Source organism: Notolepis coatsorum (assembly GCF_963971535.1).
Source record: "Notolepis coatsorum genome assembly, chromosome: 2".
Taxonomy (NCBI): Eukaryota; Metazoa; Chordata; class Actinopteri; order Aulopiformes; family Paralepididae; genus Notolepis; species Notolepis coatsorum.
Genome location: NC_140166.1, coordinates 228,677,141 through 228,696,332, shown reverse-complemented (window position 1 = coordinate 228,696,332; position 19,192 = coordinate 228,677,141). Strand labels below are relative to the sequence as shown.

General features: G+C 42.5%; 1 protein-coding gene across 1 annotated transcript in view; it reads left to right on the top strand.

Moving 5' to 3' along the window:
* Positions 1 to 19,192, top strand: part of baz1a (bromodomain adjacent to zinc finger domain, 1A) — an 81,932-nt gene that overhangs the window by 12,585 nt on the left and 50,155 nt on the right. The window contains exons 5-13 of the mRNA XM_084308633.1: positions 740 to 844; positions 1,548 to 1,635; positions 6,166 to 6,300; positions 11,401 to 11,634; positions 13,754 to 13,849; positions 14,113 to 14,251; positions 15,166 to 15,300; positions 17,800 to 17,904; positions 18,424 to 18,648. Coding sequence (XP_084164759.1) covers positions 740 to 844; positions 1,548 to 1,635; positions 6,166 to 6,300; positions 11,401 to 11,634; positions 13,754 to 13,849; positions 14,113 to 14,251; positions 15,166 to 15,300; positions 17,800 to 17,904; positions 18,424 to 18,648 — 1,262 coding nt within the window. The remainder of the gene's footprint in view (positions 1 to 739; positions 845 to 1,547; positions 1,636 to 6,165; positions 6,301 to 11,400; positions 11,635 to 13,753; positions 13,850 to 14,112; positions 14,252 to 15,165; positions 15,301 to 17,799; positions 17,905 to 18,423; positions 18,649 to 19,192) is intronic.

Here is a 19,192-nt window from a genome sequence, read left to right as displayed (position 1 = left end):
CACTCAGTGATTAACCGCGGCATATAGTAAATAAGGATATAAAGCATGTTAAAGACGCATTTATTGGATGCGTTGCGCGCAGTTTACATAGAAACAGCGCGACTCCCGACAGCGCGACATCATCACAACAACACGCGAATAATATGCATATTAGATCACTCAGTGATTAACCGCGGCATATAGTAAATAAGGATATAAAGCATGTTAAAGACGCATTTATTGGATGCGTTGCGCGCAGTTTACATAGAAACAGCGCGACTCCCGACAGCGCGACATCATCATGCGGGGTTGTTAGGTTGTTTCTGTTTCTGTGACATATTTTCGGTGAAAAAACTATTTCGGCCGAAAGGCCATTTTTTGCCATTTTCGGCCGAAATTTCGGTGCATCCCTAGTACCTGCACATAATCCTTTTACATATCCTGTAGAAGATAAGATACTATATCTATATCTGTACATATCCTACTCTTACTAGTTACGCTGCTGGCCAGTATGACAGTACTACCATACTGTCTTTATCCCTGTTATACATACCTTTTATACATATTATATTACAACTCTGAACATACATCTGATTAGTACTACACTCTGTAGTACTCATTTATATATTTTATACCCAGTTTAATCACCGGTACATTGTATATTACTATTGCACTTTACTGTTACATTTGCACTCTGGTTGGATGCCAAACTTCCACGGCTGTGTTTTAACAGCAGCGTCATGTTCTTCTTGTCCTCCAGCGGTAAGAAGAAGAAACCATTGGTCCCGTCGGTGTTCAAGTACAAAGTGAAGCTGGTGAAGACTGAGGGCAGTGAGCCGTTCTCGGCCAAGTCCAACCAGATCAGGTACAACCACAACAACAACAACGTTTGTCCTCCAGGGTGAACCGTTCCTTCCACAGCAGATATTGATGAATGTTTGTCCACTAGGGGTGGGGGAAAATATCGATACGTAGTAGTATCGCGATACTTAGCGTGGCGATACTGTATCGATACAGGGACGGCAAGTATCGATATTTGGAGGAAGTTGCATTGTTCATTTCAATACCTGTAATAGTACAGTAGTCCACACATGTGCATTCAGTTAAGTTGGAATATGACTGTAATACAAACAGTTCAGTTTGTCAGGTACATGCAACACAGATTACAGTGTTTATATCTGTCTGCTTGAGAAAATACCATGTTCTGCAATAAAAATGATTGAAGTGAGATGAACAGACTGAACTTTATTTTATTAGATAAAACATGTTGACAAAGTTTTACTTTGCAGTTGAAAAAAGGTAATAAATTGCAATATTGATATCGCAATACTCAGCATACCGCAACATATTTAGTATCGCAATACTATCGTATCGTGACTTAAGTATCGTGATAATATTGTATCGTGAGGCCTCTGGTGATTCCCACCCCCAGCAGATATTGATGAATGTTTGTCCTCCAGGGCAAACCGTTTCCTCCGCAGCAGATATTGATGAATGTTTGTCCTCCAGGGTGAACCGTTCCCTCCGCAGCAGATATTGATGAATGTTTGTCCCCCCCCCCTCCCCAGTCGTAAGAAGAACACGTTCTCCAGAGAGAGGCTGAAGCTGCTCCTGAAGCAGCACTGTGAGCCGCAGTACGGGACCATCGTGCTCAAGGTGGGAAGAAATAACTGTAATAACTAGTGCTGTCAATAGATTCATTTTTTTTTACTAATTAATCTCACAATTTTCTGTAATTAATCTAGATTAAAAATCGCATTTTTCTACTTAAGACTGAAGCTTGTAACAGATATTTACTTGAGTGAAATCATGGAATTAATGTAAAATCAACACAAAGAAATAAAAAGTGCAGATTGGCCTTAGAGGACGATAATGTCTTGTATGAACTACCAGTAATATAAATCATATTAACAACAAAAATGTGTTCCATCTTCATGTCGGATGATTTTCAAAAAGGTGCATGCGTCGATGCAAAAAGCAAATAAAAGTTCAGAACGTTGAACATTTTTCACTCCATAGATTAATCTAGATAATTTTTTTTAATGCTTTAAATAATTTAAATTAATCTCCAGAGTTAAAGCATTGATTTTGACAGCCCTAGTAATAACCTGTGGTCGTAAACCTCGGAGCTCCTGGGTTCAAAGCAGATGACGCACCGGTATAGGGAGGTGGAGTGGTTACTTCCTGGTCTATAGGGAGGTGGAGTGGTTACTTCCTGGTCTATAGGGAGGTGTAGTGGTTACTTCCTGGTCTATAGGGAGCTGTAGTGGTTACTTCCTGGTCTATAGGGAGGTGTAGTGGTTACTTCCTGGTCTATAGGGAGGTGTAGTGGTTACTTCCTGGTCTATAGGGAGCTGTAGTGGTTACTTCCTGGTCTATAGGGAGCTGTAGTGGTTACTTCCTGGTCTATAGGGAGGTGTAGTGGTTACTTCCTGGTCTATAGGGAGGTGGAGTGGTTACTTCCTGGTCTATAGGGAGGTGTAGTGGTTACTTCCTGGTCTATAGGGAGGTGTAGTGGTTACTTCCTGGTCTATAGGGAGGTGTAGTGGTTACTTCCTGGTCTATAGGGAGGTGTAGTGGTTACTTCCTGGTCTATAGGGAGGTGTAGTGGTTACTTCCTGGTCTATAGGGAGGTGTAGTGGTTACTTCCTGGTCTATAGGGAGGTGTAGTGGTTACTTCCTGGTCTATAGGGAGGTGTAGTGGTTACTTCCTGGTCTATAGGGAGGTATAGGGAGAACTTGCCGTTACGCTCTAAGACAAACTCTAACCTTAACCAACTTCGAAGGAGTGCCTAAGCTTAACCAGTGTAGAAACAGGCGTCAGCCTATCAGAGAGCGTCTTGCCAGAAATGCGGCTACGGAAAGAAATAACGCGGGAGGTGTAGTGGTTACTTCCTGGTCTATAGGGAGGTGTAGTGGTTACTTCCTGGTCTATAGGGAGGTGTAGTGGTTACTTCCTGGGCCCTCATTTATCAACGTGACGTACGCACAGATATGTGCTTAACCCGTGCGTACAACCATTTCTAAGCAAAGTGTGGGATTTATCAATTTTAACTTGAACTTGACTTTGTGCTTATGTCTACGCACAGCTCTGAGCATGCTTAGCTGACGCCCAGTGGTAGAATATCGTTACTACGGCATATGCGCTCCTCAGTTAATGCATTAGTTTCAACGCGGAAATAAGCTTCCGTGCATTACTTCCAACACTGGCGTGTTCAACTTCTGTATGACCCGTAATTCATTATAGTTCATTGTAAAATAGCGACAGTAGTGTAATTATAACGGGCTCATGCGGGAACAAGAGGTTGGCTTGCTTGTTTGGCACGGGGGGCAGAAGCAGAACACCCACCTCCAAACGCCATTAAATATTGTTTCAAATAAAAAGCGACATACTATTATTTTGTGTCATGTTTCCAAATAAGATTGGCCACAACGGAATGCTTTCTACTTCAATTTGTTGATTAGAATAGATTACCTCGCTCCGTTGAAACTTCACTGAGCTCAGCACACAGACATGATAATAATAATAACAACAACAATAATAATAATAGCTTCATTTTACATAGCGCCTTTCAAGAGACCCATGCAAGGTCGCTTTACATAGATGGGGGGGGGGGGGGGGGAATAACAAAGTAATAAAGATAGTGGACAGACTATGTAAATATGATGATGGGATTCAAGTTCGCGTTTTTATTGATCATAGGCATGCTGTCAGAGTATGATGTCATAATCAAACATTCTAGAACATTTGTCGTCACAGATCATGTCATAATAGAACATAGGCTACATGGCATGGTCCATCGTGATATTGTGTAGACTGTTATTACTGTACCACCCATTGTGACAACAGCCTTGTGAGCTCCCGCACACAAACATGATGGAATTCAAGTTCATGTATTGATCACATAGGCAGGCTACATCATACATGGCAGTGAGATTCATTGTTCTTGTATATGCTCTCGTATTATTGTTTATATAGGCTACCCAATACTGACATCAAAATAGATTGTATGCCTCTAGAAATCATATGCAGCAGGTAGAAAATTGATGGAAAATCCGTCGCGATTTGGAATAAAATTGAGGAGAACTTTAATCCCTGGGTATTAATCAAACAAAACGGAAAAAGGCAGTCATATTCCAGCACAGTCTTTATTAGTGTTTGCGCTGCCCAGGCAGCAATGGTTAATAGATATCATATCCGACATCACCGTACGTGTACACGTCTGTCAGCCTGTCTCATAACACGCTTCCCTCGGTTTAGTCCATTTTTCCACATTTCATGGGGGTGTTCCATTACCGTATATGGTTAATCGGGGCGGTTTTGGTATGCAAATACATGAAAGTGTGCACGAGCCTCAGCGTAGAAGCAAGGTGATATTTATCATGACAGGTGTGCGTAGGACCTGTGTACGCACGTGTGATAAATCCAGTTTTTTTTGTGCATGCACACATTCTAAATTCTGTGCTTACGTGTGGAAATAGAACATTTTCTGAGGAAACTTGATAAATGAGGGCCCTGGTCTATAGGGAGGTGTGCATTATTTCTTTCCGTAGCCGCATTTCTGGCAGACGCTCTCTGATTGGCCACTGACATGTTTGCCCAATCGCGTGACGAGCTGTGTCTTTGCCCATTTCCGCGTCGAACAGCCTGCTCTAAGACAAACTCTAACCTTAACCAATTTCGAAAGAGTGCCTAAGCTTAACCGTCGAAAGAACTTGCCGTTACGCTCTACGACAAACTCTAACCTTAACCAACTTCGAAAGAGTGCCTAAGCTTAACCAGTGTAGAAACAGGCGTCGGCCAATCAGAGAGCGTCTTGCCAGAAATGCGGCTATGGAAAAAAATAACGCGGCAGGTGTAGTGGTTACTTCCTGGTCTATAGGGAGGTGTAGTGGTTACTTCCTGGTCTATATGGAGGTGTAGTGGTTACTTCCTGGTCTATAGGGAGGTGTAGTGGTTACTTCCTGGTCTATAGGGAGGTGTAGTGGTTACTTCCTGGTCTATAGGGAGGTGTAGTGGTTACTTCCTGGTCTATAGGGAGGTTTAGTGGTTACTTCCTGGTCTATAGGGAGGTGGAGTGGTTACGTCATTGCCGTTTTTCGTGTTCCACCCTCTGTTCCACGGGTGAACATGGTCAAAACATGGTTGAATGCCAGCACCCACTTCAATGATAGCGCTGTGAACGCATAAACTATGTCTTAAATTATGGCTATGTGTCTAATCTGGCCGTCACTTATCAATGACTTGTTTGCAGTCAACATTGTCAAAACAGATTGTTTTTTAATCGGTTCATTTCCGTTTTATACCATTTTGAAAAACCCTTGTTTTCTTGAAAGTTTCAGGAAAATATAAAGATTCTGTGATAAACGGCCTTTACTGGAATATTCTGGAATACATTTTCCAGCCTATTTATGAATCGTTTTCAAATAAATGCTAGATTATCGATAGTATATGTGTACTTATGCACGCTAGAGAAGCGAGCTGAAAAATCTATGATTACAGTAATATATGAAGTATAGGATGAGGTAGGTAGTTATGATTACAGTAATATAGGAACTAGCATGAGGTAGGTAGTTATGATTACAGTAATATAGGAACTAGCATGAGGTAGGTAGTTATGATTACAGTAATGTATGAACTATAGGATGAGGTAGGTAGTTATGATTACAGTAATATATGAACTATAGGATGAGGTAGGTAGTTATGATTACAGTAATATAGGAACTAGCATGAGGTAGGTAGTTATGATTACTGTCATAAACTATAGCATGAGGTAGGTAGTTATGATTACAGTAATATATGAACTATAGGATGAGGTAGGTAGTTATGATTACAGTAATATATGAACTATATGATGAGGTAGGTAGTTATGATTACAGTAATATAGGAACTATATCATGAGGTAGGTAGTTATGATTACAGTAATGTATGAACTATATGATGAGGTAGGTAGTTATGATTACAGTAATGTATGAACTATAGGATGAGGCAGGTAGTTATGATATATGAACTATAGCATGAGGTAGGTAGTTATGATTACAGTAATAGAGGAACTATAGCATGAGGTAGGTAGTTATGAGTACAGTAATATATGAACTATGGGTAGTTATGACTGCAGACTGTTTCGTCTCGTGTTCATCTATATCGTGTTAATGTGAGTATTTGCTTGCCTTGTCCCCCCACAGCCATCTACAGTATCTAAGCACCAACTAGAGGAGCAGACCTTCTCTAACTTCTTCCCTGACGAGCCCCCACAGTTCCCCTTCAGCCCCCCAGCCAAGGGCCGGGCCCGTCGCCCTGGAGACGGCTCAGCGGGACAGGTGAGGAAGGAGGCAACGACGATGTTCAGTGATTGTGACGGTTCTCTTTTTGTAGTGTCTAGATCCACAGCTGGGAAGGACATCTGTACATTTATGTTTCATTTGTATGTGTTGGGAGTGGTTACGATAAGCCCAAATGGAATGATAAAAAATATATATATATATATATATATTTTAGTCGACTAATAGTTGGCCAATCATAGTCGACTATCCAAATCCTTAGTCGGGGACAGCCCTAATATATAGTAAGGCTGTCAAAGTTAATATACGCGATTCTGGACAGTATTTCTTTGTGGCAATAAATAAACATGCATTTTTTGCATAAAGCAAGCATTTGTCAACTCAATGTTGATAAGAGTATTAAAACTTGAATTCTTTTAAGTTTAAGGTAGATTTAGAACAGATAAAAAATAGAGGCGGTTAGGTGGCCGAGCGGAGATTGCGTTCGTCACCAGCCCCGGAGCTGTGAGCTTGGTTCGCCTGTTCGAATCCAGCTCACAGCTCCGGGGTTGTCACCAGCTTGGCTGGCCGTCTGCACTGATACAATTGGCTGTATCAGAGGGTGGGAGAAGCTGGCGGGGTGGGTCCGGGTCGTTGTAAACAGCGACTCCTACAGTTCGGTCGGGGCGCCTGCTAAGCGCGGATTGGACGTGAGGGGGATAGTGTGGTCCTCCCACACGCTACGCCCTCTCAATGAGAATCCGCGCTGCCAGGTGAAAAGAAGCGGTGATTGGCTGGACGTGTGTCGGAGGAAGCATGTGGTAGCCTCCACTCTCCCAGATGATCTGACTGTGGGGGGGTAAGTGCGCAGCGATCAGGAAGGGACTGGGAATTGGCATACGACTAACATTGGGATGGGAGAAAATCGGAGGAAAATGGAGGGGGAAAAGACAAAAAAAAAAAAAAAAAAACAGATAAAAAATATGCTATTAATTTGCGATTAATCACGAGTTAACTATGGACAATCATGCGATTAATCAGATTCAATACTTTAATTAGGGATGCCCCGATCAGGTTTTTGCCACCGATACCGATCACCGATAGTCTATGAGCCATATTGGCAGATACACTGCCAATACCGATCGTTTTTGGTTTTATAATTATTTTCTTTTTTTTTAATATATATATATTTTTTTAATAAAATATATATATTATATAATTATACTTGTAGTTGTATTATCTGCGAGACATCGCCACCAAGTCAAAATGCTCGCTATCTGCCAACAGCTCCACTGTCTGTGTGTATACTCTGACTAACAGGGTCTGAAACGTATAAGATGTTCGCAGTGTTGTTATGAAGCATGATAGCTAATTAGCCAACAGCTACAAAAACGAATAATGTCAATTATGTTATAAGACATTGATATCAGGAGCTATCTGTAGCTACTTCTAGCCGGCTAGATACAGTTAGACAATGCATCATGTATTAAACTAAAGTGAACTATTTAGTTTACGGGGTCATTTCGTTTAAACAGTGAGCTAACGTGAGCTAACGTTAGCTACCTAGCTAACGGAGCTGCTCATGCAGACTATTGCCGGAGCTTGTTCAAGTTTCTCAAGTTTCTTTAATAGTTGTCATACAGAAGTACAGAATACTTTTGTACAAAATGCTTCTTACTGTTGCGCTCCAGAGACTGTGCAAGACAAGATAAGTATGAAATAAAAACATAGTAAAATTAGAAGTAAAAAAAGAGGTCACAGTGTTCAGTTTAGACATATGTACAATGTTCGATGCAGAATAGACGTAGTTACCATACAATATACAATACTGTGCAGTGTACTAATATACAATACTATATAGTGCAAGGCAGAAATGGAGAAATGGGACGAGGTGCAATTTAGGTACAATTCACAGTAGGTGTACGAGTTGTAGTGCAAATCCTTTATCAATAAATATAAAGTGTAAGTGTGTTTGTGTGATCTAAAGTGTGGAGAGTGGGTGCTGCAGTGTGTTGTTTGTTTGAGTGAGTGTGTGCGTGTGGGTGTGTGTGCTGTGTGCATTTGATGGTTGTTGCATAGTGATTATTGTTCGTTTAGCGATTATTGTTCGTTTAGCAGCCTGATGGCCTGGGGATAGAAGCTTCTTCTGAGTCTTTCTGTGCTCGCCTTAAGACTCCGGTATCGCTTGCCTGACCGCAGCAGTTCAAAGAGGCAGTTGTTCGGGTGGCTCGAGTCCTTAATAATTCTCTTAGCCTTCCCCTTGCACCGCTTGATGTAAATGTTCTGGAGGGTGGGAAGCCCCCCTCCAATTGTGCGTTCGGCTGAACGTGTCACTCTTTGTAGTCTGCTACGGTCTTGTGCAGTGCTATTCCCAAACCAGGAGGTGATGTTGCCGGTCAGGATGCTCTCTATTGTACATGAGTAGAAGTTCCTAAGGATCTTCTGACTGACTTGGAACTTCCTTAGGTGCCTGAGGAAGTAGAGGCGTTGTCGTGCCTTCTTCACAACACTGTCAATGTGTGTGGTCCATGTCAAGTCCTCGGATATGTGGGCTCCGAGGTACTTGAAACTGTTCACTCTCTCAACCGGTGCCCCGTCGATGCTGAGGGGGCTGTAGTCCTTGACCCCCGACCTCCTGAAGTCCACAATCATCTCTTTTGTTTTGCTGACGTTCAGGGAGAGGCAGTTCTCCTGACACCACTGTGACAGGTTCTCTACCTCTTCCAGGTAGGCCCTTTCGTCGTTGGCAGAGATCAGGCCCACCACTACTGTGTCATCAGCAAATTTGATGATGGTGTTGTTGTTCCGCTGTGCTACGCAGTCATGTGTGTACAGGGAGTAGAGGAGGGGGCTCAGAACACAGCCCTGGGGGGCCCCTATGTTGAGCGTGATGGATGAGGAGGTGCAGTTGCCGGCTCTTACCACCTGGGGTCTGCCCGTCAGGAAGTCCAAGACCCACTGGCACAGGTCATAGTTCAAGCCCATGTCCCTGAGCTTGGCTATGAGTTTGGAGGGGACTATGGTATTGAATGCTGAGCTGTAGTCGATGAACAGCATTCTCACATAGTTCCCCTGCCTCTTGTCCAGATGTGATGCTGCTGTGTGCAGCACATGGGCTATGGCGTCCTCCGTGGACCTGTTGGGGCGATATGCAAATTGCAGAGGGTCCAGGTTGATGGGGAGGGAGGAACAGATGTAGCCCTGTTGACAGGAGGAGTCTGGGAGGGGGAGGGGCAGTGCGCTGCAGCAGCAGCAGCTGTGTGCCTGAGAGAGAAGTCAGCGAGTGAGAACTCCGCTGAGAATTGGATCATGTTTTCCGCGCGTCTTCGATCGGTTTTCACGATCGGCGAAAATAAAGCATTATTGGAATTCACCGATCTCATATTTATACTGATTATCGGCCGATACCGATCGCTGGCCGATCGATCGGGGCATCCCTAATTTTAATCGATTGACAGCCTTAATATATATATCAAGAAAAAAGCCTTATTATTGTGGTACTCATTTCTCTATATCACCCAGCCCTAATTCATGTTTTTGCTATATATATTTTGGAGTTGGGCGCAACGTGTTTGGGCAGAGTCTCGCTCTCCATCTATATACAGGGTATCTGCGGGGTATTAAAAAGTATTAAATTCATAATTCTCAATTTAAGGCCACAACCTCTTAACCCCTTAAGCCCGAGCGTTCCGGTACACGATTGATATCACGTCATAAATAGTTCAATACAGAACGTATTAATTAATGTTGCGTTTCTTTTTCAAATGTAGCCAGCCAAGAGTAAAGACTCTAATCCTGTCAAAACGGTAGTCAAAGTGTATATTTTCAGCACTATGTTTGTTTACCAATGATTTTAAGTGTTATTAGTGAAATATGAGTTTATAAATATCTCTGCGCATCCCGACGGAAACCGGATGAATTACCGTAATTGCCGGACTATAAGCCGCACCTTTTTACCCATGTTTTGAACCCTGCGGCTTATACAACGATGCGGCTAATCTATGGATTTTTACAGCGAACGGCCACCAGGGGGCTCTCGCAGGTGTCTAATGGACACCTGCGGCTTATAGTCAGGTGCGGCTTGTATATGTACACATTTATTTTTCGTTCTATATCTAGCTGGTGCGGCTTATATTCAGGTGCAGCTTATAGTCCGGCAATTACGGTAGACTGAAATAAAGCAAGCTGGCATAATGTGTGTCTAGTCCTATGAATGAGGAGATCCAGGGCTTTCGAGGGACTTTCGAATTTCATAAAATTACACTTCCCAGCTCACCAATCATCTGACTTCCAGCGTGAACTTTCTTTTTGAATGCTATTTATGGGATCATATCTCACAGGTCGAACAAACCTGAGCGTTGCCGTAAAATAGAACGCAGTTAGTTTCTCTACCTGTCTGAACGTCTAGGGGGAAAAAGTGGCTCAAGCTGATGAAAAATGTCGGAGCTATTTACATGACAAAAAAGTAACTGCACTTACAGTAGATTTCATTCACAGTTTCTGCTGCCCTGTCGGGGGCGCCTGGTGCTACTAAATCCAGATTGAACTCTGCCATTGGAAAGAGGAGGTTTGGCCCGATCCATAGAGGTGTGACTTGGGCCATAATTCAAATTGCGTGTGTCCAGATGGCAAAATCCAATACTCCAATTATTATCTACAAAAAAAAACTGTAAATAATTTGCCCTTTGTTCATTTGCTTAGATTAGAGACAGTTTGTACACTTGGTCTACCGGTGAAACCGGTATTAACCCTTTCACTGCCACACACTACCAAACGGTTAACCCTTTCACTGCGACGATACATGGAAGGTTAACCCTTTCACTGACACACAACAGCAGGTTAACCCTTTCACTGCCACATGACAGAAGGTTAACCCTTTACTATCACACTACCAAACGGTTAACCCTTTCACTGCGACAATACATAGAAGGTTAACCATTTCACTGCCACACAACAGCAGGTTAACCCTTTAACTGCCACACGACAGAAGGTTAACCCTTTACTATCACACTACCAAACGGTTAACCCTTTCACTGCGACAATACATAGAAGGCTAACCCTTTCACTGCCACACGACAGAAGGTTAACCCTTTACCATCACACTACCGACGGTCGGTTAAATTTCGTGTTTTTTCTTTTTTAACGTTTGGTTCTTCCCAGTTGAGCTCCAAGCTCCTGAAAGCGGCGGCCGAGGAGAAGCTGAAGCTGCTGCAGCAGAAGGAGGAGATGCACGAGAAGGCCAAGCAGAGGAGGGAGAGGGACGACCTGCAGGAGGCCAGGAGGAGGGAGCGGGAGGACAAGGACAAGATGAGGGAGGAGTTGAGGAGGCGGTTTGAAGAGGAGAAACAGAGGAGGAAGGAGGACAAGGAACGCATGAAGCTGGAGAAGGACCGGGTGAGTTTGTGTTAGGGATGCACCGATCCGACTTTTTCAGTCCCGATACCGATACCTGGGTTTGGGTATCGGCCGATACCGATACCGATCCGATACCCATTGTCTATTTTTTTTCCAAAAAAATTTAAATAAAAAATAAATTTTATCCATGTTTCTTTTTATATACATTTTTTTATATATTTTGTTTTTAAGAATTGTAAAGGATCACAAGTGTGTTTTTAATTTGTTGTAAACAAAGACCGAAAATAAACTTCATTCAATCAATTAATAAACTGTATGCCTCACTGTCACTGTGTGGAAGAGACTGGGATCATTCTTTTGTGCAACAAGGCAACATCAGGCTTGACTTAAAACATTACTTTCCTAACGTAGTGAAACTAAATGTAACAAATTAACACATAGATATAAATGTACTGAATGGTTATTTCTTATTTTATTTCTTATTTAAAAATAAGATAATAATAATAATAAGATAATAATCCCGATCCAGCTATTTTACTGATATCGGCGGCCGATACCAATATCGGATCGGTGCATCCCTAGTTTGTGTGTCAGAGACGTAGTAGATCTGGAGAAAGACGATGAACGACATGCATCTCATCTCACTTCCATCTGTGGAGGAGGGTGTGTGTCGGTACGAGCGGTGATGATAAAGATCAAGGTACATGTGGAAGTGACCCGCTGACACCCGGGTCCAGCAAAGCTCTCATTTTCACGTTTTTGAGTTGTGTACAATTAGAGCTGCCGCGATTACCGCATTACCGCGGTATCGCTGTTACATCACGGCCACCGCAGAGTAGGCTGAATACCGCGTCACCGCTGTTTTTTATAATAATAATAATAATTTACCCTCCTCTCGTTGGGCTTGCGGCTCTGCAGATATACCCTACTCGTCTATCGAGGTTCCAAGCGACCCTATTGGGTACCAGAAAAGTCACGTGAAACATTGCAGACCACTGATTGGTCAGAAGAGAGACGCGTCACACGTTTTTACGTCCTGAATGTCAAGTTCATCACAACAGCTAATAACGTTAGCTTTAACTCTCCGCCGGAGTGGACTATCATCGCTCTTCAGGAGTACTAAACGAGACATAATGATTTTACTGTCTGCAACGAATGTTATAATAAAAGCCCTTCGTTCTATACACTTGTCTGATTGAAAACTTTATTAACAGACCGCAGAATGGGACAACTCAGCACGCTCTGAGCAAAGAAAGGAACTGAGATATGAATAGAGTATTGCTTGCTATGGTCCGGTAAATACGCTGATGTTATTGAACGCATAACTATATAATGTCAATGCCACAAAACGAATGCCTTTATTATAAAGTAGTAACTTTATAGTAATAATAATAAGAAAGGGTCGGGGGGGTGCCCGCGACACCGAGTGAACTGCGCATCCGTGTTTCACTTTCAATAACTAATGCGTGCTTGCCGAATCCCAAACAATATTCATGCTGCAAAGTCATCCTCTAAAGATAGACATTTAGACTAGAGGCAGGCTATATGCTATAAAGAGTAGACTACTACTAAAAAAAAAAAAATGCATTCAAACTTTTTTTTTAATTTTTTGTGTGCGTGCGGTAAAAACCGCGGCGGTAGGAAATATTTTGCAAATTTGTGCGATAAGGAAATAATCAATACCGCGGCAGCTCTATGTACAATTAACATTTGAAGTGTGATTTATGCTCAATCCGCTTCGCAGCCTTGGCAGGGCTGCACTGCAATATATTGTAATACTTGAGAAAAATGTGTGTTAATAATATTGACCGATATGGTCATTTTTTTTACACATCGCTATCGGTCCGATATCAAAATAGGGCAGATTTTCATTTAAAAAAAATATATAATAAATTACTAACATGTTTTGGTCTTAAATTGTTTGAAAATATCAGTCATTTCCGAAAATAAATTACAAAAAAAAGAGAACTTTTTGGAAAATAGCTCTTTATTTGATTATCATAAAAAAAGTGTTTTCTATACAGAGATATCGGTATCGGCCAGAACGGCAATATTAATATCGGTTATTGGCCACAATTTTCACATCGGTGCATCACTAGTCCTAGTTATAATATCCCCTTTTGCATATCTGTAATCGCACCTTTTCCGCCCGTCTCAGGAGCGAGAGAAGCTGAAGGAGGAGAAGAAGTTGTACGCGGAGCGGCTGAAGCTGTGGAACAAACCCAGAGAGGACATGGAGCTGGAGGACCTCAAGGTAAACTGCTCATCATGAGACGATTATACAGTGACGCTCTATATAATGAGGCGACGGAGCACTCTGGAGTTTTGAACGTTAACGCTAAAACAAAACTACTTTCTACCAAAAACGAACGGAGAAAATAAAAAAAAACGTGTCGTCGTTTTATGTTGAGTGAAATTATAATCGAGTTTTTTTAAAGTTGTTTAACAACGAGTGAGGGTGTCTACGGTGAGCGGTTGCCGTGGTAACCGAGGACTCGTCGTCTCTCCCCTCACCAGGAGCTGCCGCGCCCCGTGCCGGTGAAGACGCGCCTGCCGGCCGAGCTGTTTGGCGAGGCTCTCATGGTGCTGGAGTTCCTCAAGGCTTTTGGAGAACTGTTCGACCTCAAAGATGAGTTTCCTGACGGCGTGTCCCTGGGTATGAAGCAACTTCTCTCTTTCTGTACACGTGCCTTTCTGCCACTGTAGTTTGTGTTGTCGTTTATGTTATCGTTTGTGGTGATGTTGTTTGTGGTATTTGTTGTTTGTAATCCAGGGTTCCTGTGGGGGGGGGGGTCTTAAAAACTCTTAGATTTTAATAAGCAGAATTTTAGGTCTTGAAAAAAGGTATTGGATTAGGAAGTTACGTCTATGTTGCGATAACGTCTCTGTTTTCACATTTAAATGTGTTCGGGGGAAATGTCCAGGCTGCAAAGTAGATCAGTTCCTCCCCAACATTTCATATGGAATGACTTCTTAAATTCAGGGTCATTTTCCTTCATACCTTTTTGCCAGTATGACCAAGAAAGGGGTATTAAATGTATTAAAAGTGGTATTTAAAAAGTGTTGAGTCCTGCAGGAACCCTGGTAATCGCATAACGGTACAATAGTTGTAATTGTTTATATATATATACAATCGTCTTTGTATTTCAAGTTAAGAATGGGGTCAAGGGTCACAGAGGACCTGGTCAGTATACCTACAGGAATCATTTGTCCGTCATATTTGTGAGTTTGAGGAAACTGGCATCGTAAACCATGAATACTCTGCGTGAGATCCACCGATCCTGCTAGATCAGCGCTGGGAAACTCAGATTTTGGTTTTATTTGGTAGAGAGGTTGTAGAATGAGTGCTGCTTTGGTCCGACCTGTGAAGCTGTCTCGAGCGCTGCCGTCTGTGTTAACGGCTCTTTCCTCCTGGCTACCAGAGGTTCTAGAGGAGGCCATGGTTGGTTCTGAGCGCTGCGGTCTGTGTTAACGGCTCTTTCCTCCTGGCTACCAGAGGTTCTAGAGGAGGCCATGGTTGGTTCTGAGCGCTGCTGTCTGTGTTAACGGCTCTTTCCTCCTGGCTACCAGAGGTTCTAGAGGAGGCCATGGTCGGTTCTGACCCAGAAGGCCCGCTGTGTGAGCTGCTGTTCTTCTTCCTGTCGGCCATCTTCCAGGCTCTGGCTGAGGAGCAGGAGGAGGTGGCCAAGGACCAAGTGGCTGAGGGTGAGAGACATACACATAATATTATATTATACACTCTCTCTCTCTCTCTCGCTCTCGCTCTCGCTCTCTCTCTCCCTGTTCTCTCTCTCTGCTCTCTTTCTCACTCTCTCTCTCTCTCTCTCTCTCTCTCTCTCTCGATGGTATATAGTATTTTTACAGTATATTGAACTCCTTCTTTTCTATTGTGTTTGATCTAGGGTTGCAAATTGTAAGCACTTTCCTGACTCGGTCATTGATAACGTTAACGAGCAATTAAACGATCAATTGTAACAAAAGATACCAAATTTACCAAACGATAACAAATGCATTAGTTTGCTCAAAGGGTTTATTTATACAGCAGCAACATATTGCATTCGAACAACACGCTCACAACATTGCATAGCATATTAAACGTATAGGTAGAGGCCTAGACATAATTAACCGCCGTCGCGTTAAATACATTTGTGTGGGCCAGCGCCGCATAATATGGCTACAAAAAGAAATAATATATTAACTAAATAACTGAAACGCGCTGAAAACGACTGTAATAACGAGCCAACAAGATTATTTAAGGCTATTAGTATTATTATTACTTTGCAACAAGATCGCCAACATAGAAAATAAAAAGCCTGTCTCATACTGACTCTCAGGGTCCTGGTTGCTGCAGGTGAGGCGAGGATGAGCCAGCCAACTTAACGTTATCCGAATGAACCTGACGTGGCAGAGCATTGCTGTTATCGCTGGGTTGTATGTAGGGATGCCCCGATCGATCGGCCAGCGATCGGTATCGGCCGATATTCAGTACAAATATGAGATTGGTGAATTCCGATGATGCTTTATTTTCGCCGATCGTGAAAACCGATCGAAGACATGCTGACTTCTCTCTCATGCATACCTTTCACCCAAATCTAATCTGAACAACCGTTGCGTTGATTTGGTTGGTTAGTGAATGGGGGCGGGGCTGTCATAGAATAATATTGGTCCCGCAGGCAGGAATATTATCCTCGAGTTAACGTAATTTATACAAATGGAAGTATTGATTTCGCCGTAACGAATCATTAAAAAAATATACCATTAACTGGAATATGTTAGTTTCTTACACATATGTTGGATTATGTAATTGGTTTGTCATGACAAACTAATAAAAAAATCGCGAATTAAGCGGTGGTATCCTATATGTACATTTCAACAAAGTGGAGCCGCAGGGGACTTCCATAGCATACGCCTTCAAATCCTCTTACCTTGACGATTAAAAGCCTCCACAATTTAGAAAACAGTATACCCATGGCTGGTGTTGATATTTTACGATGCCAGCTTGTGAGAATTCGTTGTAGCCAGCCAGCTAACGTTAATGCCATTCAGAAGTTATTAACATAGCTACAACAACACACAGTAATGTTAATATAATTACATGCATCATTGTTTACAATGAACGGTGGGGCTAATCGAAAGGACTGGACACGGACAAGTTAAACAGCAATCAATTAATTTAATACAACAACAGGTAGTTCGAGCTGCACTTTCGTGCCTACGACCGCACCACAGCCACAGGGATATGCGGCTTTGACGAGCTCTCTCTCTCTCCTGCCGAATAAATTCAGCAGCTCTTCCTCGACCTCGAGTGCCTGTAGCTGCCTGCATTTGCACAACGGCGTCCATCCCTGCTGCTAGCTAACGTTAAAACTAACCTAAAGTTAGTTGTTCACCAACAATCTACACGGACACCAACTGAACCAACTGACTTGTTGCGTGGTGGCGATGTCTCGCAGATAATACAACTACAAGTATAATTATATAATATATATATTTTATAAAACAAAAAAAATTATATATTTAATAAAAAATTATAAAACCAAAAACGATCGGTATCGGCAGTGTATCGGCCGATATGGCTCATAGACGATCGGTGATCGGTATCGTAAGTACTAACTTAGGACTGGCACAAACTAATGCATTGGTCTTTAGTCAGCTTTTAGAATGAGTATTATATCTAGGGCTGTACCGAATGCTTTGAAGCTTCGATCATAATGTTGATTCGAATTCTAAATCAACATTCGATTTTTTTATTTTTAATAAAAAAAAAATATATATATATATATATATATATATTTTTTTTAATCTTTTTTTATTATTTTTTTCTATCTGTTTAAACCAATGGGGGTTTGGCTACACTAATATTATAATATTATACATAAGACGTCACCATCACTTTCATACCAACCGTGCTCTTATTGGATTATTTTTGTTGATGAAACTGATGAAACTTTAATATTCATTAAAGAAAGTTGATTTAATAAAAAAAATACTAAGTTAATCAGATTAATCACTTTATTAAAATTGAGGATTTAGTTTTAAAAAAAAAGTTAATCTTTTTTTCATAGACATTCAAAGCTTCGTTCGAATACTTCAATCGAAGCTTCGAATGTTAAAAAATGACATTCGGTACAGCCCTACTTATATCTAGATAATAGTAAAAAAAAAAAAAGGCCTCATATTAAAGAAAACTTGTAACTTCTCCAGGTTCTAAAGACCTGTCTGAGGCGCTGGATGATGATGGAGACCCCACCCAGTCAGCCATCAGCGCTGTGGCCTCGCTGGCTGCTGCCTGGCCTCAACTACACCACGGTAACCACACACACACACACACACACACACACGCACACACACACGCACACACACACACACACACTACAACACCAAGGTAACCACACACACACAACTACACTAAGGTAACCACACACGCACACGCACACACAAACACACACTACACCAAGGTAACCACACACGCACAACTACACTAAGGTAACTACACACACACACACAACTACACTAGGTTGAGAACACACACACACACACACACAACTACACCAAAGTAACCACACACACACACACACACACACACACACACACACACACACACACAACTACACTAAAGTAACCACACACAACTACACTAGGTTGAGAACACACACACAACTACACTAAAGTAACCACACACACACACACACACACACAACTACACCAAAGTAACCACACACAACTACACTAGGTTGAGAACACATACACACACACACACCCAGATAAGAACACGATGACAGGAGACCGTTGTAAGACGTGCAGTGCGTGTCTGTCTCCCGCCACCAGGCTGCGGTCTGAAGCAGCTGGACCTGGACAGCTGCACGCTGTCCGAGATCCTCCGCCTGCACATCCTGGCCTCCGGTGCCGACTGTAACCACGGCAACGCCAAGTTCCGCTACCAGAAGCAGGGCGGGTTCATCTCCACCGACGACCCGTGTGTGGAGCTGCGATTGGCCAACCCGGGGCTGTTCAAGAGGCTGGCCTGCACGTCCGTCTACGACCTGACGCCAGGTGTGACCCTTCTTTGACCTCTTTAACGCTTTCATCGCCGCCGCACTACCAAACGGTTAACCCTTTCACTGCGACAATATAGTAGGTTAACCCTTTCACTGCCACACACGACAAAGGGTTAGCCCTTTCACTACCAACACCGCAGAAGGTTAACCCTTTCAGAAGGGGTTAACCTTCTGCAGTGTGGTAGTGAAAGGGTTAAGCCCTGGCCATATTTCCGGAAACCTGCCTGAAAGTACATAATACCCATGTAAATGGAAGAGTGCTCCACTTCTACAAGGCCCATTTGCATGTTCTTGCTATCTAGGGACATCTATGGACCTAGTAGTAGTAGTAGTAGTTAGTTTATTCAATCATTATCTCACACAATACAATATGCACAATTACTCATTCTTAACTGTATATCAGCATTGTTCCACAAGGTAATGTATGGAGCATCTATCTATCTACACGTTGGGTTGTGGTGTCATTAGGGGCCATGTGGTAGGTGGCTATGTAGCATATATCTCAGGGTTTCCGTTAGAATTTTTTTTTGCAGGTCTGA